General features: G+C 34.9%; 1 protein-coding gene across 7 annotated transcripts in view; it reads left to right on the top strand.

The window, feature by feature from the left end:
- axo (axotactin) overlaps positions 1–19,869 on the top strand; it is a 927,649-nt gene that overhangs the window by 717,941 nt on the left and 189,839 nt on the right. For all 7 annotated transcript variants that reach the window (XM_090410025.1, XM_090410024.1, XM_090410023.1 and 4 more), the window contains one exon: positions 8,996–9,162. In XM_090410025.1, coding sequence (XP_090266151.1) covers positions 8,996–9,162 — 167 coding nt within the window. The remainder of the gene's footprint in view (positions 1–8,995; positions 9,163–19,869) is intronic.

Here is a 19,869-nt window from a genome sequence, read left to right as displayed (position 1 = left end):
TATATGACAGAATGTCTACAAACTGTAACTACAGTGTCTACTTCATTTCTTCTTCCAGCCTTCAGATAGGCTGAGAAGTATATGTATCAATATCATGCATCCATAATACTTACTATCGAGTTGTTTAGTGAGAACATGTGAATTAAAATCATGATATCATATGGGAATAAACTCAGAGTAACTGTTAAGTATGAAGAAGTGGTAATGAAGTTCTGGAAAGAAAGGAAGACAAAACTAGTCTGAAATGAAATATAGATGAGAGTAAAAGCATAGGGATGGGGGGTTAAAAAAAAGAAAAATGATTGCAAGCCTTGTTATATTATATTATATTATACGAGGATGGTCTGAAAAGTTCTCACCCTCGACTAGATGGCAACACTATCAGCAAGAGATTTTTTTTTTCTAAGTTTGTACATCTGTCATAAGCATCCATGTGAAAATACAAGTCATTCTATCAAGCAGTTTGTTTTATACAGCTGTCTAAAGCAAAAGTGTTGTCTGTATCCCTTGAAATGAATAAAATTGAGTATCATGCAGTTGTAAATTCTTTATAAAAGAAGGTTTAATGCCAAAAGAAATCCTTTCGAAGTTCATAAACGTTTATGGGCACTCTTCTTCTTCATTTTAGACAATTAAGAAATGGGCTGCTGAGTTTAAACGTGGCTGTACCATCCTTTAGTGGATCCAACACAGATACCTTTGGGTTTTGACCTACCTCGGAAAACTTGGTCTGCCCTTAACCGAATCCACACCAACCATGGCAGATGTGCAGACCACCTTTACAAATGGGGCATGATTGCCTCACTCAGGTGCAACTGTGGATCACCCTACCAGACAATTAATCATATTACAGCAGAATGTGTCCAATGTGCATACAGTGGAAACCTGTCAGACTTCATCCATGCTACACGAAGTGCAGTCGACTGGATAATCAACCTAGACATTCAGTTGTAGCCTGTTCGTGATTCTTGAGTGTCTCTTTTATGACTGTATTATGTCTTATTATTGTACACATGTCTATTACTATGTCCATATATATTAAGGATTAATGTAATGTAACTTTTCATGTGTGAAACATACACTAAATAAAATAAATAAACGTACCATTCTTGAAGATGATCCACGTGAAGGATGTCCAGAAAGTGTAATGACACCAGAAATCATTGATCAAATGCACGATATGGTATACTGGATGAGTGGCGAGTCAAAGTGCATGAAATTACTGACACTATAGGCATTTCAAAAGAACATGGAGGATATAGTTTGCATGAAGAATTGCATATGAAAAAGCTTTGCACAAGATGGGTGCAAAGCTTTTTTTGATCTGTTCACAGCAGATCAACAAACGCACTTGCATGGAAATCTCTGAACAGTGCTTGGAGCATTTTAACAAGAATAAAACTAATTTTGTGCATCGATTTATTAATATGGATGAGACTTGGATTCACCATTATGCCAGAATCCAAACAGCAGTCAAAACAGTAGACAGAAGCCAGTTGTTCAGCACCAAAGAAGACAAAGTTGGTTCCATCAGCAGGAAAGGTCATGACATGGTGTTTTGGGTGTTTATTAATTGTCTTGAAAATGGTGAAACAATAACCAGGGAATATTATTCCGATCTTTTAACCAGACTAGATGAAAAAATTTGTGAAAAAAGACCCGGTTTACAGAATATAAGTTGGTCGATTGGTAGAGCCTCTGCTATTAATGGCTCAGTTAAGTAAGTTTGAGTGCAGTTAGTAGTTGGAAGGAGAACAGGCATTCGATGCTGTTGGCACACTCTCCCTCGATGAGTCTTTGGACTCCCTGGAGGTGTTAAATCATAATAATAATAACAATAATAATAATAATAATAAAATCATTTTTCATCAGGACAATGCACCTGCCCACAAAAGTATTTTGGCAATGGGAAAATTAAGGGATCTACACTATGAATTGTTGAAACATCCACCCTATTCCCCAGATTTGGCTCCCTCTGACTTATCTCTTCCCAAAACTAAAACTCTTCCTCGCTGATCAGTGTTTTTCTTTGAATCATGAGGTGATTGCAGCTGTAGAGGGGTATTTTGCAGATCTTACTGAGAACCACTACAGGGATGGGATAATGGTGCTGGAGCATCACTGGAATAAATATATTAGTCTTAAAGGAGGTTATGTTGAAAAATAAAAATAATTTAAAAATTATAAATTCATTTTTTCATTGCTAGGCCGAGAACTTTTCAGACCACTCTCGTATTTATGTATATATAATATTTTAAAACTATGGTAGGTATACTCAAGCAGTGGTGACTCATGGCTTAAAATCATGGGTGCTGCAACTTTCGAAATATACATATACACTGTAAGTACAGTGTGTATACGTGTTTGGATAAAATATCAAAATTATGGTAAAAATTTTTAAAAAAATTAAACATGTAAAAATATTGTTTATTATCGATAAAATTATACAGTTTGGTATAATTCAAAATTACTTAAAAATAAAATATATTCTTCTTGTTTTGTTTCATGAAAAAATATTATTTATTATTGATAAAATTATACAGTTTAATATAATTCAAAATTACAGTCATCCCTCGATTTACTTCTGGGTTCCGTTCCATCCGACAGGACGTAAGTCGATACATTAAATCAACAGAGTTATAGAGGTTAGGGACTTAACCATAATAAGTATACTGTCATTTTCATTTTTAAACCTTATTATAAAACTGTACTATTCCTCTTCTTCTTTTCATCATAAATTTGTTCATAGCAAGCAAACGCATCGTGCACTTTTATTTCTATTATTAAATAACTTTCAACATTGGGATCCATGTCTTCAGCCAGTTTGAGAACATCGCTAACTGCAAAGAACATTTCTGCAAGATCCTTCACTGTAAATTGTTTACCTCGTTAAAAAAAATTTTTTTAATTATCCCGACGTTTCAATCTTCACATCAAGATCATCATCTGGAGCGTACATAAATATACAGGACAAGCTGAGTTATATCATTAACTGTAAGCTAGAGAAACAATGATTTGATCACAGCATGACCTCTGGTGGAAAAAAATAAAATAAAATAAAATACGATAAAATAAAATAAAATAAAAAATAAATTTTTACATCAAGCTAAATTCTATCTTTACAATGATAGGAATAAACATTCTTTTAGATGGTTTTCGTTCAGAAACAATTGGTGTCCTATTTTTAGTATTACAATTCTTATTTTTGATTTACAATACTGGATTTTCTACAGTCCTGTTTATAGTTGTTCTTGGTGAGGAAGGTCGAATATACCTTCCATATGTTTGGGATTTTTAAACCATCATTGTTGTTCAGATTGGGGTGGTTGCTATTAATACTAAAAATAGGACACCAGTTGTTTCTGAAAGAAAACCATCTAAAAGAATGTTTATTCCTGTCATTGTGAAAATAGAATTTAGCTTGATGTAAAAATTTATTTTTTATTTTATTTTATTTTATCTTATTTTATTTTATTTTATTTGTTTATTTTTTCCCACCAGAGGTCATGCCAGTAGAATAACATGTGATCAAATCATTGTTTCTCTAGCTTACAGTTAATGATGTAATAGCCTGTCCTGTATATTTATGTATGCTCCAGATGATGATCTTGATGTGAAGATCGAAACTCTGGGATAATTAAAAAAAGTTTTTTTAACACGGTTGTAAATTCCATAAAATTTTTAAAATGAATGCTGATCACTGTGTAACCCTAAAAGAAAGGATTGGTTAACTACCTTTTCCTGTTTCTCTTTTCCCTCTTCCTGTTCTCGTTTTTCCTTCTGCAACAGTTGTGCCTCCAGTTTGACCAATTCTTCATTGGTCAACTCTTCAGGGGGAACTTTCTATGAGTTGAGTTATGTCATCATCATTCACTTCGAGATTCAGATTGTTTGCTAGGCCCACTATTACAAACTTCCAAAATCATGCACAAACCTTTTTCATGTCTTTTACACTATGCCACTCATACATTGAGAAGTCATTTTGTCCCTTGCCACAGCAATATTTTTAATAGCATGAATAAATATTGAATGTTTTCCAGAATTTCTTAGTCTGGTCATTTCCTTCAGTAGCAGAAATGGCTCGTGAAAAAGTTCTCCATAGATAATAAGCCTTAAACACTGAAAGAACTCCTGATCCATCGGTTGGATTAATGAAGTAGTGTTTGGAGCGAGAAACATTACCTTGAACTTGGTGATGATCACCGCTATAAGACTGATGACCTGGAGCATTATCTAGAATTAATAAAATTTTAAATTCTGCATTTTCTTCCACACAGTAGCTTTTTATTTCACTCTCCTAACAGTTGATTAAGGCATCCTCAAATAATTTTTGAATCCACAACTTCTTATTGCTTTGATAATGAACTGGGAGTATGCTTGCTAATGTTTTTGAAGATTCGTGGATTCTCACTGTGCCATATTGCAAATGATTTCAGTTTATATTCAACCACATTACCCATAACAAAATCATAATATGGGAATTAAGAACTTTAAAACTAGGTATAGATTTTAGCTTTTTGTGGATGAATGTCCGCTCGGGCATTTTTTTCCGAAACAAGGACATCTCATCCATATTAAATATTTGCTGTGGCAAATAATTTTCCTCCGTAATAATTTTATCCAATTTTTCCACAAACTCCTTGGCAGTCTTCTCAGCACTTGCAGATTCCCATACATTTTCACATTAGGCAGTGCAAAATGCTGCTTGAATCTCATGAACCAACCGGAAGAAGCGTTGAATTCGTAATCATAATTGGGTTCTGCTTTCTTCTTCAACATGTTGAAGAGACTTAGTGCTTTAGGGGTTATGGTCATAGTGCTAAGGGGGGGTATGCGGTTTTGGTTCAGGTCCTCTATCCATGATGCAAGTAGCTTTTCCTTATCACCGATAGGAGCTTGTCGTTGCTTCGTCACCATTGTTGATTTAATGGAAACATTCTTTCACAGCCTCTAAGATTTTATCCTTATTTTTCAAAATGGTCGTTACTGTAGAATGAGACCATCCAAAGTCATGTGCAATCACAATGACGAGCTTACCAGCATCATGTTGCTTTATAACTTGCAACTTCATTTCAAGATCAATTGCTTGCCTCTTTTTTTGTGATTCTTCATTAGGTTTTTTGATTGCGCATATAGGGGCCATTTTGCACAAAACATTGCAAAATATTTAATGATAAATACACAAATAACCCATTTCTCAAGCAGTTAAAAATCAACAAAGGAACTGTTAAAGACACCTGCCGACTGTCGAGGGCAGAGGTTGCCGTTGAAAGCGCTGTTGCCATTGTGCGTGCTTTACCTTATGCTCACTTGCGTCTTGTTCGAAAGTATAATGGAAAATGTTATTTATTCCCTTATGGGATCATGGACATATCTTTGAAAGGACATAACTCGAACTGATGTAAGTCGAGGGATGACTGTACTTAAAAATAAAATCCATTCCTTTAATTGTAATTAAAGGAATGGATTTACAATTTTTGGACATTACAATTAAATCCTTTAATTGTAATGTCCAAATATTTAAAGAGACAGAGTAAACATGATAAGCATTACGAACACTCTACTACTGGCGCAAACTGCATATAAACAATAATGGAACTGCGTGACGGACAGTGCCGCATTACGCTAATAGCTCGCATCTCACTATGACGTGCATATGCTTGCGCACGTAGCAATATGACACTGTGGTAAACACAGTGCTGCTAGCGTCCTTCACCCTCCTAAGTGCTACAAGATGGATTTTTATTATTTTTTATACAAAATAAGAGAATTGTATAGGATTGTTGATGATAAAATTAAATATTACAAGCAAATATAAATAAATATATTTATATATTGAGAAAAATTGGGGTGCTGCAGTTCCACAGTGCCTATGCACGAGCTGCCTCTGTACTCAGCTAACATTTTTTATGTATCTATGATTTTTCAACTTATGTGTAATGCACTTGATTAAGTCTTTTAGAAAGAGGAAACTAGTAATGCCTTTAGAAATAAATTAGTTATTTTCTATTTTATCATTTGGATATATAATTTAGTCACATAAGATATTTTTTAAAACATGTCCAATAGCCGTGAAAACATAAACTATGAAAAAAAAAATTATATATATATATCAGTGCTGTCTCATGCCCATTTCAGTTGGGTGTGCTGTCGCAGGTTTATGCAACCTGCACTACAAAATTCATGCCAATTTGACCTCATTTATTGCATTTTTATCAATATATGAAAGAGTGAATTGCACATCAATACTCCTCTTAATTGATGAATGTCTAATGCAATGAATTGTATGATAACTTTGAATACTTTAATTTATCAATTAATTTTAACCAAATTTATCTTCATAGAGTGTGGAACAATGTGTTTGTTTTAAGATATATTAGAAAACAATAACAAAGGAGAATGCTATATTTGATTGCTATAATTAAATCACTCAAAGGTGTAATATTTGGAAGAGGCTTACCTCCTTTGATTACAATCACATAATCTTCAAAAGCTCTATCAAAATATGGGATATTCAGTAAATCATCAAACACTTTTTCTCATTGTAAATATGGGCAAAAAATTTATAAATTATTTATTGCAAATTATATATTAAAACTTTTCTATATCAGTGACAATGTTCAATTGAACTTGTTGAAAGAATAACCAATCACATCAACTGATTTCTGGATGATATTGTCTCAGCTCACACCCTGCCTCGCCTTCTGGGTGGTTTGAAACCACTGGAATGCTAAGAATTTGACCCCCTGCGGCATCTGTACATCTGTTCAAAGGGCTCAAAGATGTTCATATTTGTGAGCATATCGGCTATTAATGCAAATGTGATGCAATGTTTATGCATTGATAAGTGTGCTCTTCGTGAAGCATTAGTATTATCATCATCATCATCAAATTCCTGCTGTGTATCCTCAAGGGGTTTTCTTATGTTGATAGTACTGATCTCGAACTTTGGTGATGTTGAGTAGGGGTGTGTTTTAAGATATGTTCCAGTAACTGGCTTTTCACTGTTTGTCCTGGTTCCCTGGCAAAAACAGCTGGGCGACGCCCCAGCTGACATGAATTCTGCCATGTTGTACCATCATTTTATGTTTTGGTTTAAGCCAGTAAGAATATAATTTAGTTGGATAAATCCAAATTTGCCAGCCCATCCTTGTTCATTCAGTATCCAAGTGGATACCTAACAGGGTGCACCACAAGGAGGTGAGGATTGGGCATTAGGTCAGTAGCCCTGGTCAGTTCTCAGCATTCCTTTAAAGGCTATGTGGAGGTCTCCATCTTTTAAAAATTCTAAAAATTCCTCCACTTCTACCTTAGTAGAACTTCTGTGGGACAATAGGCACAAATAAGTCTCATTGTCCAGTTCCCCATTCTGCTGTGATATATAGCTTTGACCCTTAAGCACCCCTGAAGCATTAGTATATTGTGTTTAATTTTAGGAATAATACGAAGCCAGGAATGAATTAGGGGAGTTTTTTTAAATGGAATATGAGGGTAGTCTGAAAGGTTCTTCACCTAACAATGAAAAAACAAATTTATAATTTCAAAATTCTTTTTATTTTTCAACATAATCTTCCTTAAGACTAATACATTTATTCCAGCGATGCCCCAGCGCCATTATCCCATCCCTGTAGTGGTTCCCAGTAAGATCAACAAAATACCCTTCTACATCTGCAATCACCTCTTGATTCAAAGAAAAACTCTGACTAGTGAGGAAGAGTTTTAGTTTTGGGAAGAGATAGAAGTCAAAGGAAGCCAAACCTGGGGAATAGGGTGGATGATCCAACAAGTCAGAGTGGAGATCCCGTAAATTTCCCTTTGTCAAAACACCTTTGTGGGAAGGAGCATGTCCTGATGAAAGATGATTTTTTTCTTCTGCAAACTGGGTCTTTTCTCACGAATTTTTTCGTCTTTTCTGGTTAAAAGATTGGAAAAATATCCCCCGGTTATTGTTTTACCCTTTGAAGATAATTAATAAACAAAATGCTCTTTAGCATCCCAAAAGACTGATGCCATGAACTTTCATGCTGATGGAACCGACTTTGTCTACTTTAATGCTGAACAACCAGCTTCTGTCTACTGTTTTGACTGCTGTTTGGATTCTGGTGTGTAATGGTGAATCCAAGTCTCATCCATAGTAATAAATTGATGCACAAAATCAGTTTTATTCTTGTTAAAACGCTTATGCAAATGTTTTTTCATATGCAATTCTTCATGCAAAATATATCCTACACGTTCTTTTGAAATGCCTGTAATCTCAGCAATTTCACTCACTTTGACTTGCCAGTCATCCAGTACTATATCTTGCACTTGATCAATGATTTCTGGTGTTGTTACACTTTTTTGGACTTCCTTATATGGATCATCTTCAAGGCTGGTACCATCACATTTAAACTTGGTAGACCATTTCTTAATTGTCGAAAACAAAAGAGAAGAGTTGCCATAAACATTTATGAACTTTGAATGAATTTCTTTTGGCATTAAACCTTCTTTTACAAAGAATTTTATAACCGCATGATACTCAATTTTATCCATTTCAAGAGATACAGACAACATTTTTGCTTCAGTCAGCTGTATAAAACAAACTACTTGATAGAATAACTTGCAATTTCACATGGATGTTTATGACAGATGTACAAACTTGGAAAACAAAATCTCTTCCTGATAAGTGTTGCCATCTATGGTCGAGAACTTTTCACAGTACCCTCATAAATGAAAAAATATAATAGTGGTGATATTGCTATTTTGTGGGTATGCACCACACTAGTACACCCAGAATATACTTCCCTTATATATATATATATATTTGTGTGTGTATAGTCATATTATCATACTGTCAACTATCTGAATTGTTTGTTTCAGCATGTTTTTTTTTTTTTTTCCAAATATCTTGTCTTTGTTCATTTTATTTAATTAAAAACTTCCCTGGTATAATTTCAGAAAAATAGTACTTTCTGCATTTTTTATTTTAATTATATTTAACTGATTTTTTTCATAGGTATAGCCATAGAACTGGAAGGAAGATATATTCAACCCTTAGAAGTTGCTTTTGGTTACAAAAAAGGAGTACTAAATGTCAAAGTAGAAGGACCTGTTAGTGAGCAGAAATGTTCTTCATTTGCAACTATGTTTGATGCTACTGAAGCCCCTCTCATTCCTGCAGAAGTAAGCATTTATGTAACTGTACATTTTTACATAATTCTACATAGTTCCAATTTAGACCAGTATTTCTTCTCCTTTATAGCATTCCTGAACCCTTCCGCCATTTAACTTCTGTCCTGGGCATTCCCTTCTCATCGCATGGGCTCCTCTGGAAATAGGATATTTTTAGAAGTATTTTTTTCAGTATAAAACCACAAACAAAGATGTCAAATAGAAACTATGTTTTTATATTAACTAGTTTCATGAAATGATTAAGCATCCTCTACAGTGTAACAAAAAACAAGGAAAGATTTTACATCAAGTCTCATCTTCCTGAATTCATCACAACACACTTGTATCTACCAGTAGTATACAATAACCCACAAACCAGTAGCCAGTGCATAATTTCCATTATTTAAACATTTTCAAATATTTTTTTTTGCTAGAGATGTTAACTATTATCACTTGCTTTCCAGTTTTAAATTTATTCATATTATTTCCTGACAAAGTGAAACAAAGTATTTCACAAAACTAGTCGAAATAAAAACATATTTATTTCAAATCAAATTAGTATTCTCCTTCATTATTGTTTTCTAATATATCTTAAAACAAATACATTGTCTCCCAATTCTATTTATCATCTTTGTTTATGGTTTTATGCCGAAAAAAATGAATCTTACAATTCATTTCTCATAACTTCCATTTCCTTCATATTCTCTCTAAAGGATTTTTGTAATATTCGTAGACTTTTTCTTAAAAACACTTCTGCTTCCATCATATCAAATACATTTTTAGCTCCTTCATACATGTCTGGTCCTTATTAGATAACTTTCTCATGTTTGCTGTTGCCCTTCTACCCAGCTTTGACCTTATATCATCATTTGGCCAATGTGATTTTAGGTAGTTAGATATATTGGAGTGAAAGCAATACATATATAATCAAAGTATTAAACTTTGCCTTCCTATTTTGTTTTTTAAAGGTCTTTGGATGGAAACATAAGTCCCAATGCAAAAACTGCCACAGTCCATGATGTAAGATACCTCACTAATGGTTTTCCTCCCAAAGACGTGGTTTTTCATCTTGCAAAACTGACAAATTGGCCAGTCTGAATTTTTAAAGTCTGAAAAGAACACACCATACAGTAGATGTTGAAAGTTTTTTCAGTTGCTTATACTATAAATTAAAGATGCCAATAAAGTATATTCTTGATTTAATCCTTTATCCAAGTGTAAACAAACAAAGTTTGTTCATAAAGTAGCTTCATGACTGGGCAACTTGTAATGACTTCCCATCACTTGCCTTAGGATCCCATAATGCACAGCACATATCCTTATGGACATGTATAATGCTATGCATTATGGAAGGGTCACTACCCAGATTGGTTTCGACCTTTATTGAGGTCTTATTAGTGGTAGCCAGACCCAGAAGGTTGAAGTAATGCAGAAGTCATATTTCCATATACAAGTAGCCAAAAGGTGTGACACCTTTTGGAGTTAATTAAGGAGCTAGATAATGTGCTGGAAAAGGGATGGGTTAGGTTAGCATAAAGTGAAAGGTTTATAAGAGATTAAAAAAAAAAGGCTGTAGTGGGTTATTTAAAAAAAAAAATTTGAAATTTAGAGGAGAAAGGGAAATGTTAGGAGTAAAGAAGAGAGAGAGAGAGTAGAATATAAAGGAGAAGGGGAAGATCCTCTAATACAGGGGTTACCAACCTTTTTGAGCTCTGGAGCACTTTTAAGATGTGGAAACATCTTAAAAGTACTTGAGGCACTCCCCACCCCACCCTGCCATCTTTCTTAAAGCAATCAAACAATCAAGATAAGTTTATGTTGTGGATAAATAAACAGAAGGATCATTGTAATTTTTTATTAGAAAGAAAAAATGTTCTAAACAAAGTAAATAAATTGTGAAGAAAAATGGATTTTAATAGGATCCTTGGAATTGCATATCATTGACAGTTCCTTTGTTGTTTGCAACTCTGCAGCTTGCAAACAGTCGTTGAGATGTTCATCCTTTAGTCACAATCTGTATTTATATTTTATAATGTTCATCGTGGAAAAAAATGACTCACACAAATATGTTGATCTAAAAAAAGACATTATCTTATATGCACAACTTTTTAAAACAGGAAATCTTTCTCTATCCACCAACCTCCAAAAGTTTTCATCACCTTTATATAACTTTAATGTGATATCATTCTAAAATTTCCAGTTCTACTTCTGTTGTTGCATTGTTAAAATTTGTAATAAGTTCAGCAATTTCAGTCACACTTAAGTCTGTAAAGGGGTTTTTTAAAAAATGATACCATTGACTCAGTGTTGTTGAACTGCTGAAACCTCTTGTCAAATTCTTCCTGAAGCATTTTAAGTGATTTAATGAACAATTCCAGGACAAACTCTCTGTTGTCAATCATTTTCTTCAGATTTTGGAAATGAATGAGAGATTTCTGCTCCAAATGATGTATCAACAAAGTCAGCTTCTCTTTGAATGATCTGATCGAACTTATCATCATTCATCGCAATGTGTTTATCCTTTCCTTGGATTTCAAAGTTTAGAGAATTTAATTTTTCTATGATATCCATAAGGCCTATTAAACAAAAAGATTGCTTAACTGTTCATAGTTCTGTCCTTTGGAACTGAGAAATTCTTTTATCTCTTCAATTGAACTTACAAATCTTGAAAGGACTTCTCCTTTGTTTAGCTAGCAAACTTCAGAATGAAGAATAAGATCTTTTTAGTTACATCATCGGCACTCTCAATGAAAGACTTAAAGAGGCAGTGCTGTAAAGGAGAGTCTCTAATTGAGTTTGTTATTTTTAGAACTGTTTTCATAATGTGACCGAAGGAGAGAACTTTACCACACAATGCTTCTTGATGAATAGTGCAATGGTATGCATAAAGATCCTGAAAAGATCAATAATTCCTTTGTAAGTACTCACCACTGCTGTGGCTCCATTTGTGGTGATATACTTTGCTTAACGGGAAATCTATTGTTTCGATGTGTTATTTAAATATATGATAAATTTCCATTCCTGTTGTCTGACCATTTGTGGGCAATAATTTTAACAGCTCCTCTCTAACAGAAAAGTCCTCAGATATCATTCTTACTAAATCAGCCACTTCTGCTGTATCTGATAGTGTATCTGATGCAGGGATAAATATTCACATTTTCCTAAATCATTTTTTAGTTGGACTTGCAAGGGAAATTGAGCTCAATTGCCTTGTGATTGTTTTATTTGAAAGCTGCTCTGATATTACTGTCATAATTTCTTGTTTGTTTTTAAAACCCTCAAATAAAGAATCTGCTCCTGCAAGAAATGCCTCTTTTATCAATTCACCATCCAGATATTGTTTTTTCACTTTTTGCTGCTAAGTGAGTAATTTTATAAGAGGCAATGGTGGCATTTTTATGCTTTACTATTGGTCTAATAAAAACTAACTGTTGAGATGTAAGTTTTGACTTTAATTCACATACTTTTTTCTTTCTCAGTTCAGAATTAACAGAATAGTTGTGGTCAGACAAGGAGTGATTAGTCTTGAAATGTCACTCCACATTATGCTTCTTTATAACTGCAACATCCAAAAGTCCAAAGTATTCTCAATAGGTTGTGAAAACTTTATACTTCATATCAACAATAAACCCTTAGAAAGAGTAAATGACTTTCAATACCTTGGATCGTATATCAGCAATACAGAAAATGATATTAGAAAATGTAAACAGTTGGCTCTAGTCTTCCATAACAAACTCTGCCCCATCTGGAAATCATCATTAATATCATTAAAGACAAAATTAAAACTATACCATGCAACCAGTAGATCCATCTTCTTGTAATAAGCACTAAAAAAACTGCAGATCTAATTAACTCCTTTGGAACCACGTCTCAGACTGATCCTTGGATACACTTGGATGGACCGTGTCACTAACTCTGCTGTGCTAAATCTGGCTAAGGAAGACCCACTTGTCAATGTTAAAAAATTACAACTCAGATGGCTTGGGCATCAACTCAGACATCCTGAAGTCTCACCCTTTTTGAAATCCCTCATCCTGTACAAACCAGAAGATGGCAATCGCAGTAGAGGAAGATCATGCAAACAGTTTTGGCAATACATATGTGAAACAATCAGTAGGCTGAACTGTAAAACTCCATCTGACATCTACCAGTTAGCTCAAGATAGAGAGGCTTGGAATACCATAATTTGCAATATTTAATTTTTAATATAAATCTCTTTTCCCTTTTCACATTGTATCATATTGTGAATAAACTATGATGATGATAACTGCAACAGAATTGCCACATACCAAACACACACACACATTTATCTTTTATTTTAACAAAACAGTAGGTTTCTTCCCATTTAGATTGATAATTACATATTTCTATTTTTTTACTACCCACATTCATTTTAGGGGCAAATGATAACTGTTTAAAACCCAAGAACTGCTCACAAAGATGCACTCAAACTCACTAATACTGACTTAGCTGAAGAGTAAAATTTGAACAGAAAGACTAACTGCTATTAACATACTGAAAGTGGGTGACTTTTTATGCAGGATCTTCCCACGCTGATTTCCTGCCAGTTGATTTCCTGCAATAAAATCAATAGAATAATAGAAGAATAGTGTTTTTAAATTAAAGTATAGTGAGGCTTTTTGTCTCAAATTTTGCTGCTTGTGCTTCAGTTGGATACAAGTGTCCGTCAGTGGTATTATTGTTGAAACTTTGTTGTTTATATTGTGTTTTCGCTACTTGTTTGTTTGACTACTTCAGTGTCTAAAGATGGCGTCCATAAAGAAACGTACGTCAGTGGCACGGAGGACTTCTGTACGAAAGTCTAGCTCTGCCTTGGATTTTTTGCAGTGGATGCATTGCGGAAACTGCTATATGTATGCACCAAAAAATGTGAAAGATCTGTGGACTATTTGGTTAAATGAGAAGAATGAAAACATTAACATATGTGAAAAGTGTCTAGATAGATTAGAGCCATTAGGAATGGAAGCAAACGTCTGGACCATTAGCAGAAGAGCTTCGGCAGGAGTTCATGAAAATAAAAAGCAATCTTCATCTCCTGCAAGAGGAATTGGAAGTGCTCAGTAAGGAAGTTCAGGATATTAACACTGAGTTAAATGTGTTGAATAGAGAAGTTAGGACTGTGGAAATTACTTTAGCTGAAGTAACTAGAACAGGTTTAAGTAAGGGAGAGACTTTGGTGAATGATGAAATAATGAATAGTATGGAAGTGATTGGGTGTCAACAGAAAGAAAGCACAAGAGGTCTAGAAGAAATGAGATGTCGTGAAAGTGAGGGAGTAAGTAAAAGAGTGTTGAGGGAAAGTAATGAAACTGGGAGAGTCATGCTGAATAGTGTAGAAAATGAGGCCACGAGTGATGCTTGTTTGGGGTTAAATGAAATTATGAGTGGTATAATATATGGTGATTCAATGATTAAGGGTATGGAGAGTGCTTGTCTGGCAGAACAATAGAGAGAGTGACTTTAGCAATAAAGAGAGGGCATGATACAGAAAAGATGATAGTTATGGTGGGTACAAATGACCTGAGTGGTAGTATCAATCTGGTAGCAAAAGATTTATGAACATTGTTAGATATCGTGAAGAAGAAAAGTATCAAAGGGAGGATAGTGTGTACTGTCTCGTTTTGACATTTATGAGTTAATTAGACAAGCGATGATAATGAATGATATGATTGCAAGAATGTGCAAAAAAAGAGATTTGGAATTTGTTGATGTCCAGAGTGTGTTTGAAGGCAAAAGACAGCTCTATGCAAGAGATGGATTGCATTTGAACATGGAAGGTCATAAGCAATTGAAAAAGTCACTGTTTTCTAATTGGGCAGGGAAACTAAAATTGAAAAGGTTAAGTGTAAGAAGGAGAAACTTATGCAGTGAATGTATATTTGTTGATCCTTATTTGTGGAATAAATTGCAGAATAGAGTGGATAAAAATTGGCATGGGACTACTGAAATTAGTAACATGTATATCAGTTCTAAAGCTGATACAAGAAATAAAGGGAATCTGCAGTTTTTGTATACTAATGCAAGAAGCATTCGAAATAAGAGGGAAGAATTTTTGGCATCAGCCAAAATGATGAGCAGGTTACTGGAAATGAATGTGATGGGTACAGTATTTTCAGGGAGGATAGGGAAGATATAATGGGGGGGGAGGAGTACTGTTGATGATAGCTAATGAGTTGCAGCCAAAGAAAGTAAAGTAGTATATCAGGAGGATAGATGTGTGAATGATAGTTCATTTGAGGCGGTCTGGTGTGAAATAGTGACCAACGCAACCAAATATACAGTTGGTTGCTGCTGTAGGCCAGGATGGTACAGGGGTGATATTGAATTCATGCATCAGCAAATTAGTGCAATGAGTGCAGGGTTAGTGATTATTATGGGGGATTTTAATTATGATGATATCATTTGGAAGGAGGAAATATCACATGGAAAAAAGGAAATGGAATTCATACACCTAAGAGATAATTACTTGAAACAGTACATAACTGAAGGGACTCATGGTATGAGAGTGTTGGATCTGGTCATAGGTTTAGAGGACATATGCATAAGTAAGGTGCCCTCGTTACCTTCAATTGGTGAGAGCGATCATGTGGTATTGACTTGGGAGGTTGCAAAATTTGTGGATTTCTCTCTTAAGAATGGTTATATACAGAACTACAGACTAGGTAATTATAACAAGCTTCGGAGTGAGCTTACAGCCATCTCATGGCAGAACTTATTGCATGGGAAAGATGTTAGCAGTGCATGGGATATAATTAGCGGGTATCTGAGGAAGGCAATATCAGAATGTATTCCCATGGTCAGGAAGTCTAACAAGGTAGGCATTAGATAGATGAGTAGTAGTATCAGGCTTGATCTGCAAAAAAAAGAAAATGTTATGGAGAATTTACAAGGAGAAAGGTGATCAGTACACCCATGAGCAGTACAAGGCTCAAGCTCGGAAGGTTACCAGCATAGTAAGAAAAGCTAAATCAGATTATGAGAAGACCTTAGCCAAGGAGATCAAGGGTAATCCCAAAGAGTTCTTCCACTATGTGGCAAGTAAAAGGAAAATTGACTTTGGAAGGATAACCTTAGTGGGTGCTGATGGTATTGAGGTGACCAATTCTGATGTAATAGTAGAGTTACTGAGTGATCACTTTACAAAATTCTGTCACCCAAGTGAGGATATCTGTACCTGTAGCAATATCTAATGTGAGAATTCAAGTTAATAAATCAGAGGCACTTAGTATATTGCAGAATTTAAATGCAAACACTGCTGTAGGTTTAGATGGAATATCAGCTTGGGTGTTGCGGAAATGTGCAAAGGAATTGTCAGTGCCTCTTACTTGGCTATTTAACTTAAGTTTGAACTCTGGTATGGTCCCTAGGGGGTGAAAGGAAGGCAAAGTGGTTCCTTTGCATAAAGGTGGCTCTAAGACTGTGGTAGTTAATTACAGACCAATCACCATCTCAGGAGTGGTGGTAAAAGTATTGGAAAAATTGGTTAAGGACAGAATTCAAGAATAGGTGGATCAGAATATGATACTCTATAGGGGTCAACATGATTTTGTTAAAGGTTGATCCTGCCTTAGCAATTTATTAACCCTTTATAAAGAATGACATCTGAGTTGGACAAGGGAAATGGCTATACAGTGATACTTCTGGATTTTACTAAGGCTTTTGACAGGATACCCCATGGATTGCTGTTGCACAAATTAGAGCAGATGGGGTATGGATATTAAACTGATGATATGGATAAGAGAATGGCTCATGGAGAGATACCAGAAAGTAGTGTATGGAGGAGCAGAGTCCAGGATGAGGCAGGTGACCAGTATATCATTTATGTACAAATTAAACAATAACGGCCCAACAGAGCCCTCAGGGCTCTATGCTTGGGCTGTTATTGTTTAATTTGTACATAAATGATATAGGAAATGTCTTGAAGGGAGATATTCAGTTGTTTGCTGATGATGCAAAGTTGGGTAGCTCAATAAAAAATCAAGCTGATGTTGAGAGTTTGCAGGATGATTTAAATAAGCTGGCAAAAATGGGCAAAAGTTAATGGAGTCAGTTCAATGTGGAAAAGTGCAAAGTTATGCATTTTGCGATTAAAAGATTACCAGCTGTGTACCACATTGATGGAACGGTATTCCAAGAGATTGATGAGGCTAGGGACTTGTGGGTGTTGGTGGATAGGGAGATGAAGTTCAGAGGACACATTGCTAAGGTGTCCAAGATTGCACATAGGTTTCCTTGGTTATTGAAGAACACACTAACATCCAGAGATAGAGAGGTTATTATTCCCCTTTATAAGGCATCGATACTTCCACATTTGAATTACTGTGCTCAAGTCTGGTCACCTGGATTCCTTAGAGATAGGAGGTTGTGGAGAGGGTTCAGAGGAGAGTGACTAAGTTGGTGAGTGATATCAAAAATGCTCCCTACATTGATAGATTGAGAGCTTGTGGATTGCAGAGGTTGGTTGATAGGCAGAGAAGAGGGGATTTGATAGAAACATTTAAATTACTAAAAGGTTTTTATAAGATTGATGCAGGGGAAATATTTCAGATGTGTGATAGTGATATTAGTGATACCTAATGTTTCATTTGTGTTTTGTGAACCTTTTAATTGTCCAGTGCATCTACTTAAACAGTTTGTCAAATTCTTGTTTGAAAAATTACAAGTATCAAAGATTTGTTTCCTGAATAAGGCCCTTTCAACAGCAAATCTGATTGGTATGGATACTTGTTTAGTGATAGATAGTGGTGCTTCTACTACTGTTATAACTCTGATTGTTGATGGGGAGGTACAAGTTGATAGAACACGTTATTGTCCAGTGGGTGGCACTACAATTGCTCAGTATTTAGGAGATGCCATTAGATACAGTGGTATGATGGAGAATAGTGGGAGTTTTTAAGCAGTGGGAGTCTGCTGCTCTCCCAGGTTTGAAACCATACCATAATGGTTTCCTGAGGAAGGCAACGGGAAACCACCTCAGTATTATTTCCAAGAAAATATGGTGAACGCGGCAAATTTAGTTTCCACAACTGGAAAAAATGGGGGTCTATCGGCAAACGATGGATGCCATGCCCAGCAGAAGAAGAAATGAGGCTTCTCAGGTTGTTAACCTACGAAATCCTCAAATGGACAATGAGGATGGGATCCCAAGTATTGAGGAAAATAGGAAGAAAATAAGACATCCAAGAGAGAATGAGATAGAAACTATACATGTTGCAACTTGGAATGTATGAACAATGTTAAGAGCTGGTAAATTAGAGAACTTGAAGAAAGAAATGGAGAGGAATAAATTGGATGTGGTTGGTCTAAGTAAAGTCAGATGGGAAGATATAGGAGATTTTGAAAGTGATGGTTATAGAATTATATATTCCTGCAGAACACGGGGAAAAAATGGAGTAGCGTTTGTTTTGAATGAAAAGGTTAAAAATTCAGTAGAAAAAATAATATATAAAAGTCACAGGGTGATTATGATTAAACTAAAAGCAAAGCCTGTGGACATAATGGTTATACAGATATATATGCCCACAAGTAACCATGATGAAAATGAAGTAGAAGAGATATATAATCAAATAGAAGAGATAATGGAAGAAGACAGAACTAAAAGGTGTACCATCTGGATGGGAGACTGGAATGCGGTGGTAGGTGAAAAGGTAGAGAAGGGAATAACAGGAAGATATGGCCTTGGAAGAGGGAATGAGAGAGGTGAAAGACTTATAGAGACACAAACTAATCATTGGTAATACTTGGTTTAAATTTCCAAAGAGAAGAAGATATACATGGAAAATGCCAGGTGATATCGCAAGATACCAGATTGATTATATGTTAATACAAAACAGGTACAGAAACAGTGTAAAAAGGATATCAACATATCCAGGTGCTGATATTGACTCAGACCATAGAAAAACTCAAAGGAGATGCAGGTAGGAAATTCAGAGAAGAACTGGAAAATAAAATAAGGAACAAAGAGAATATATCTGAAGAAACTATGGATATTAATGCAAAATGGAATCAACTAAAAAACTTGATATATGAACCAGCTGCTGAAGAGATAGGTTTTGTGGAAGGGAAAAGAATTAAAAAGCCATGGATTACAAATGAAATGATAAGAAAAATGGAAGAAAGAAGAAGATGGAAAAATGTAAACACTGAAGAGGGAAGAAGAAAATACAAAGTATTAAATAATGAACTGAGAAGAGAAACTGATAAAGCAAGAGAGGAATGGTTGAAAACAGAACGCAAAGAAATTGAAGAAATGGAAAAAAGGAGGAGATAGGATAAAATGTTTGAAAAAGCAAAAGAAATTACAAATATTAAAAAAAGCATAAGAAATCTGCCATTAGAAGATAAGCAAGGAAAACTGATTTATGATATTGAAATACAGGGTGAAAGATGGAAGGAATACATCGAAGAAGTTTATGCAAAAAATGAAAGACCAACAAAAATTGAATTGGAAGAGCAAAATGAAATCTCAACAGAAGAAAGGGGTCCTGAAATACTAAAGAGAGAAGTAGAAACAGCAATTAAGGAATTAAAAAGTGGAAAGATGGAAGAAGTGGATGGAATACCTAGTGAAATCCTAAAACAACTGGAGAACAAATGTATAACAGAAACATGGAAACTCTGCAACTTCATTTACAAAACAGGAGTGTGGCCTAAAGATGTCACAGAGAGTATTCTTATACCAATTGAAAAGAAAAGTAA

This window comes from Typopeltis vanoorti, chromosome 20, assembly GCF_054136105.1.
Source record: "Typopeltis vanoorti isolate ZY-2024b chromosome 20, IOZ_Tvanoo_1.0, whole genome shotgun sequence".
In the NCBI taxonomy this organism is placed as follows: Eukaryota; Metazoa; Arthropoda; class Arachnida; order Uropygi; family Thelyphonidae; genus Typopeltis; species Typopeltis vanoorti.
This window is presented reverse-complemented; position numbering and strand designations above follow the sequence as displayed.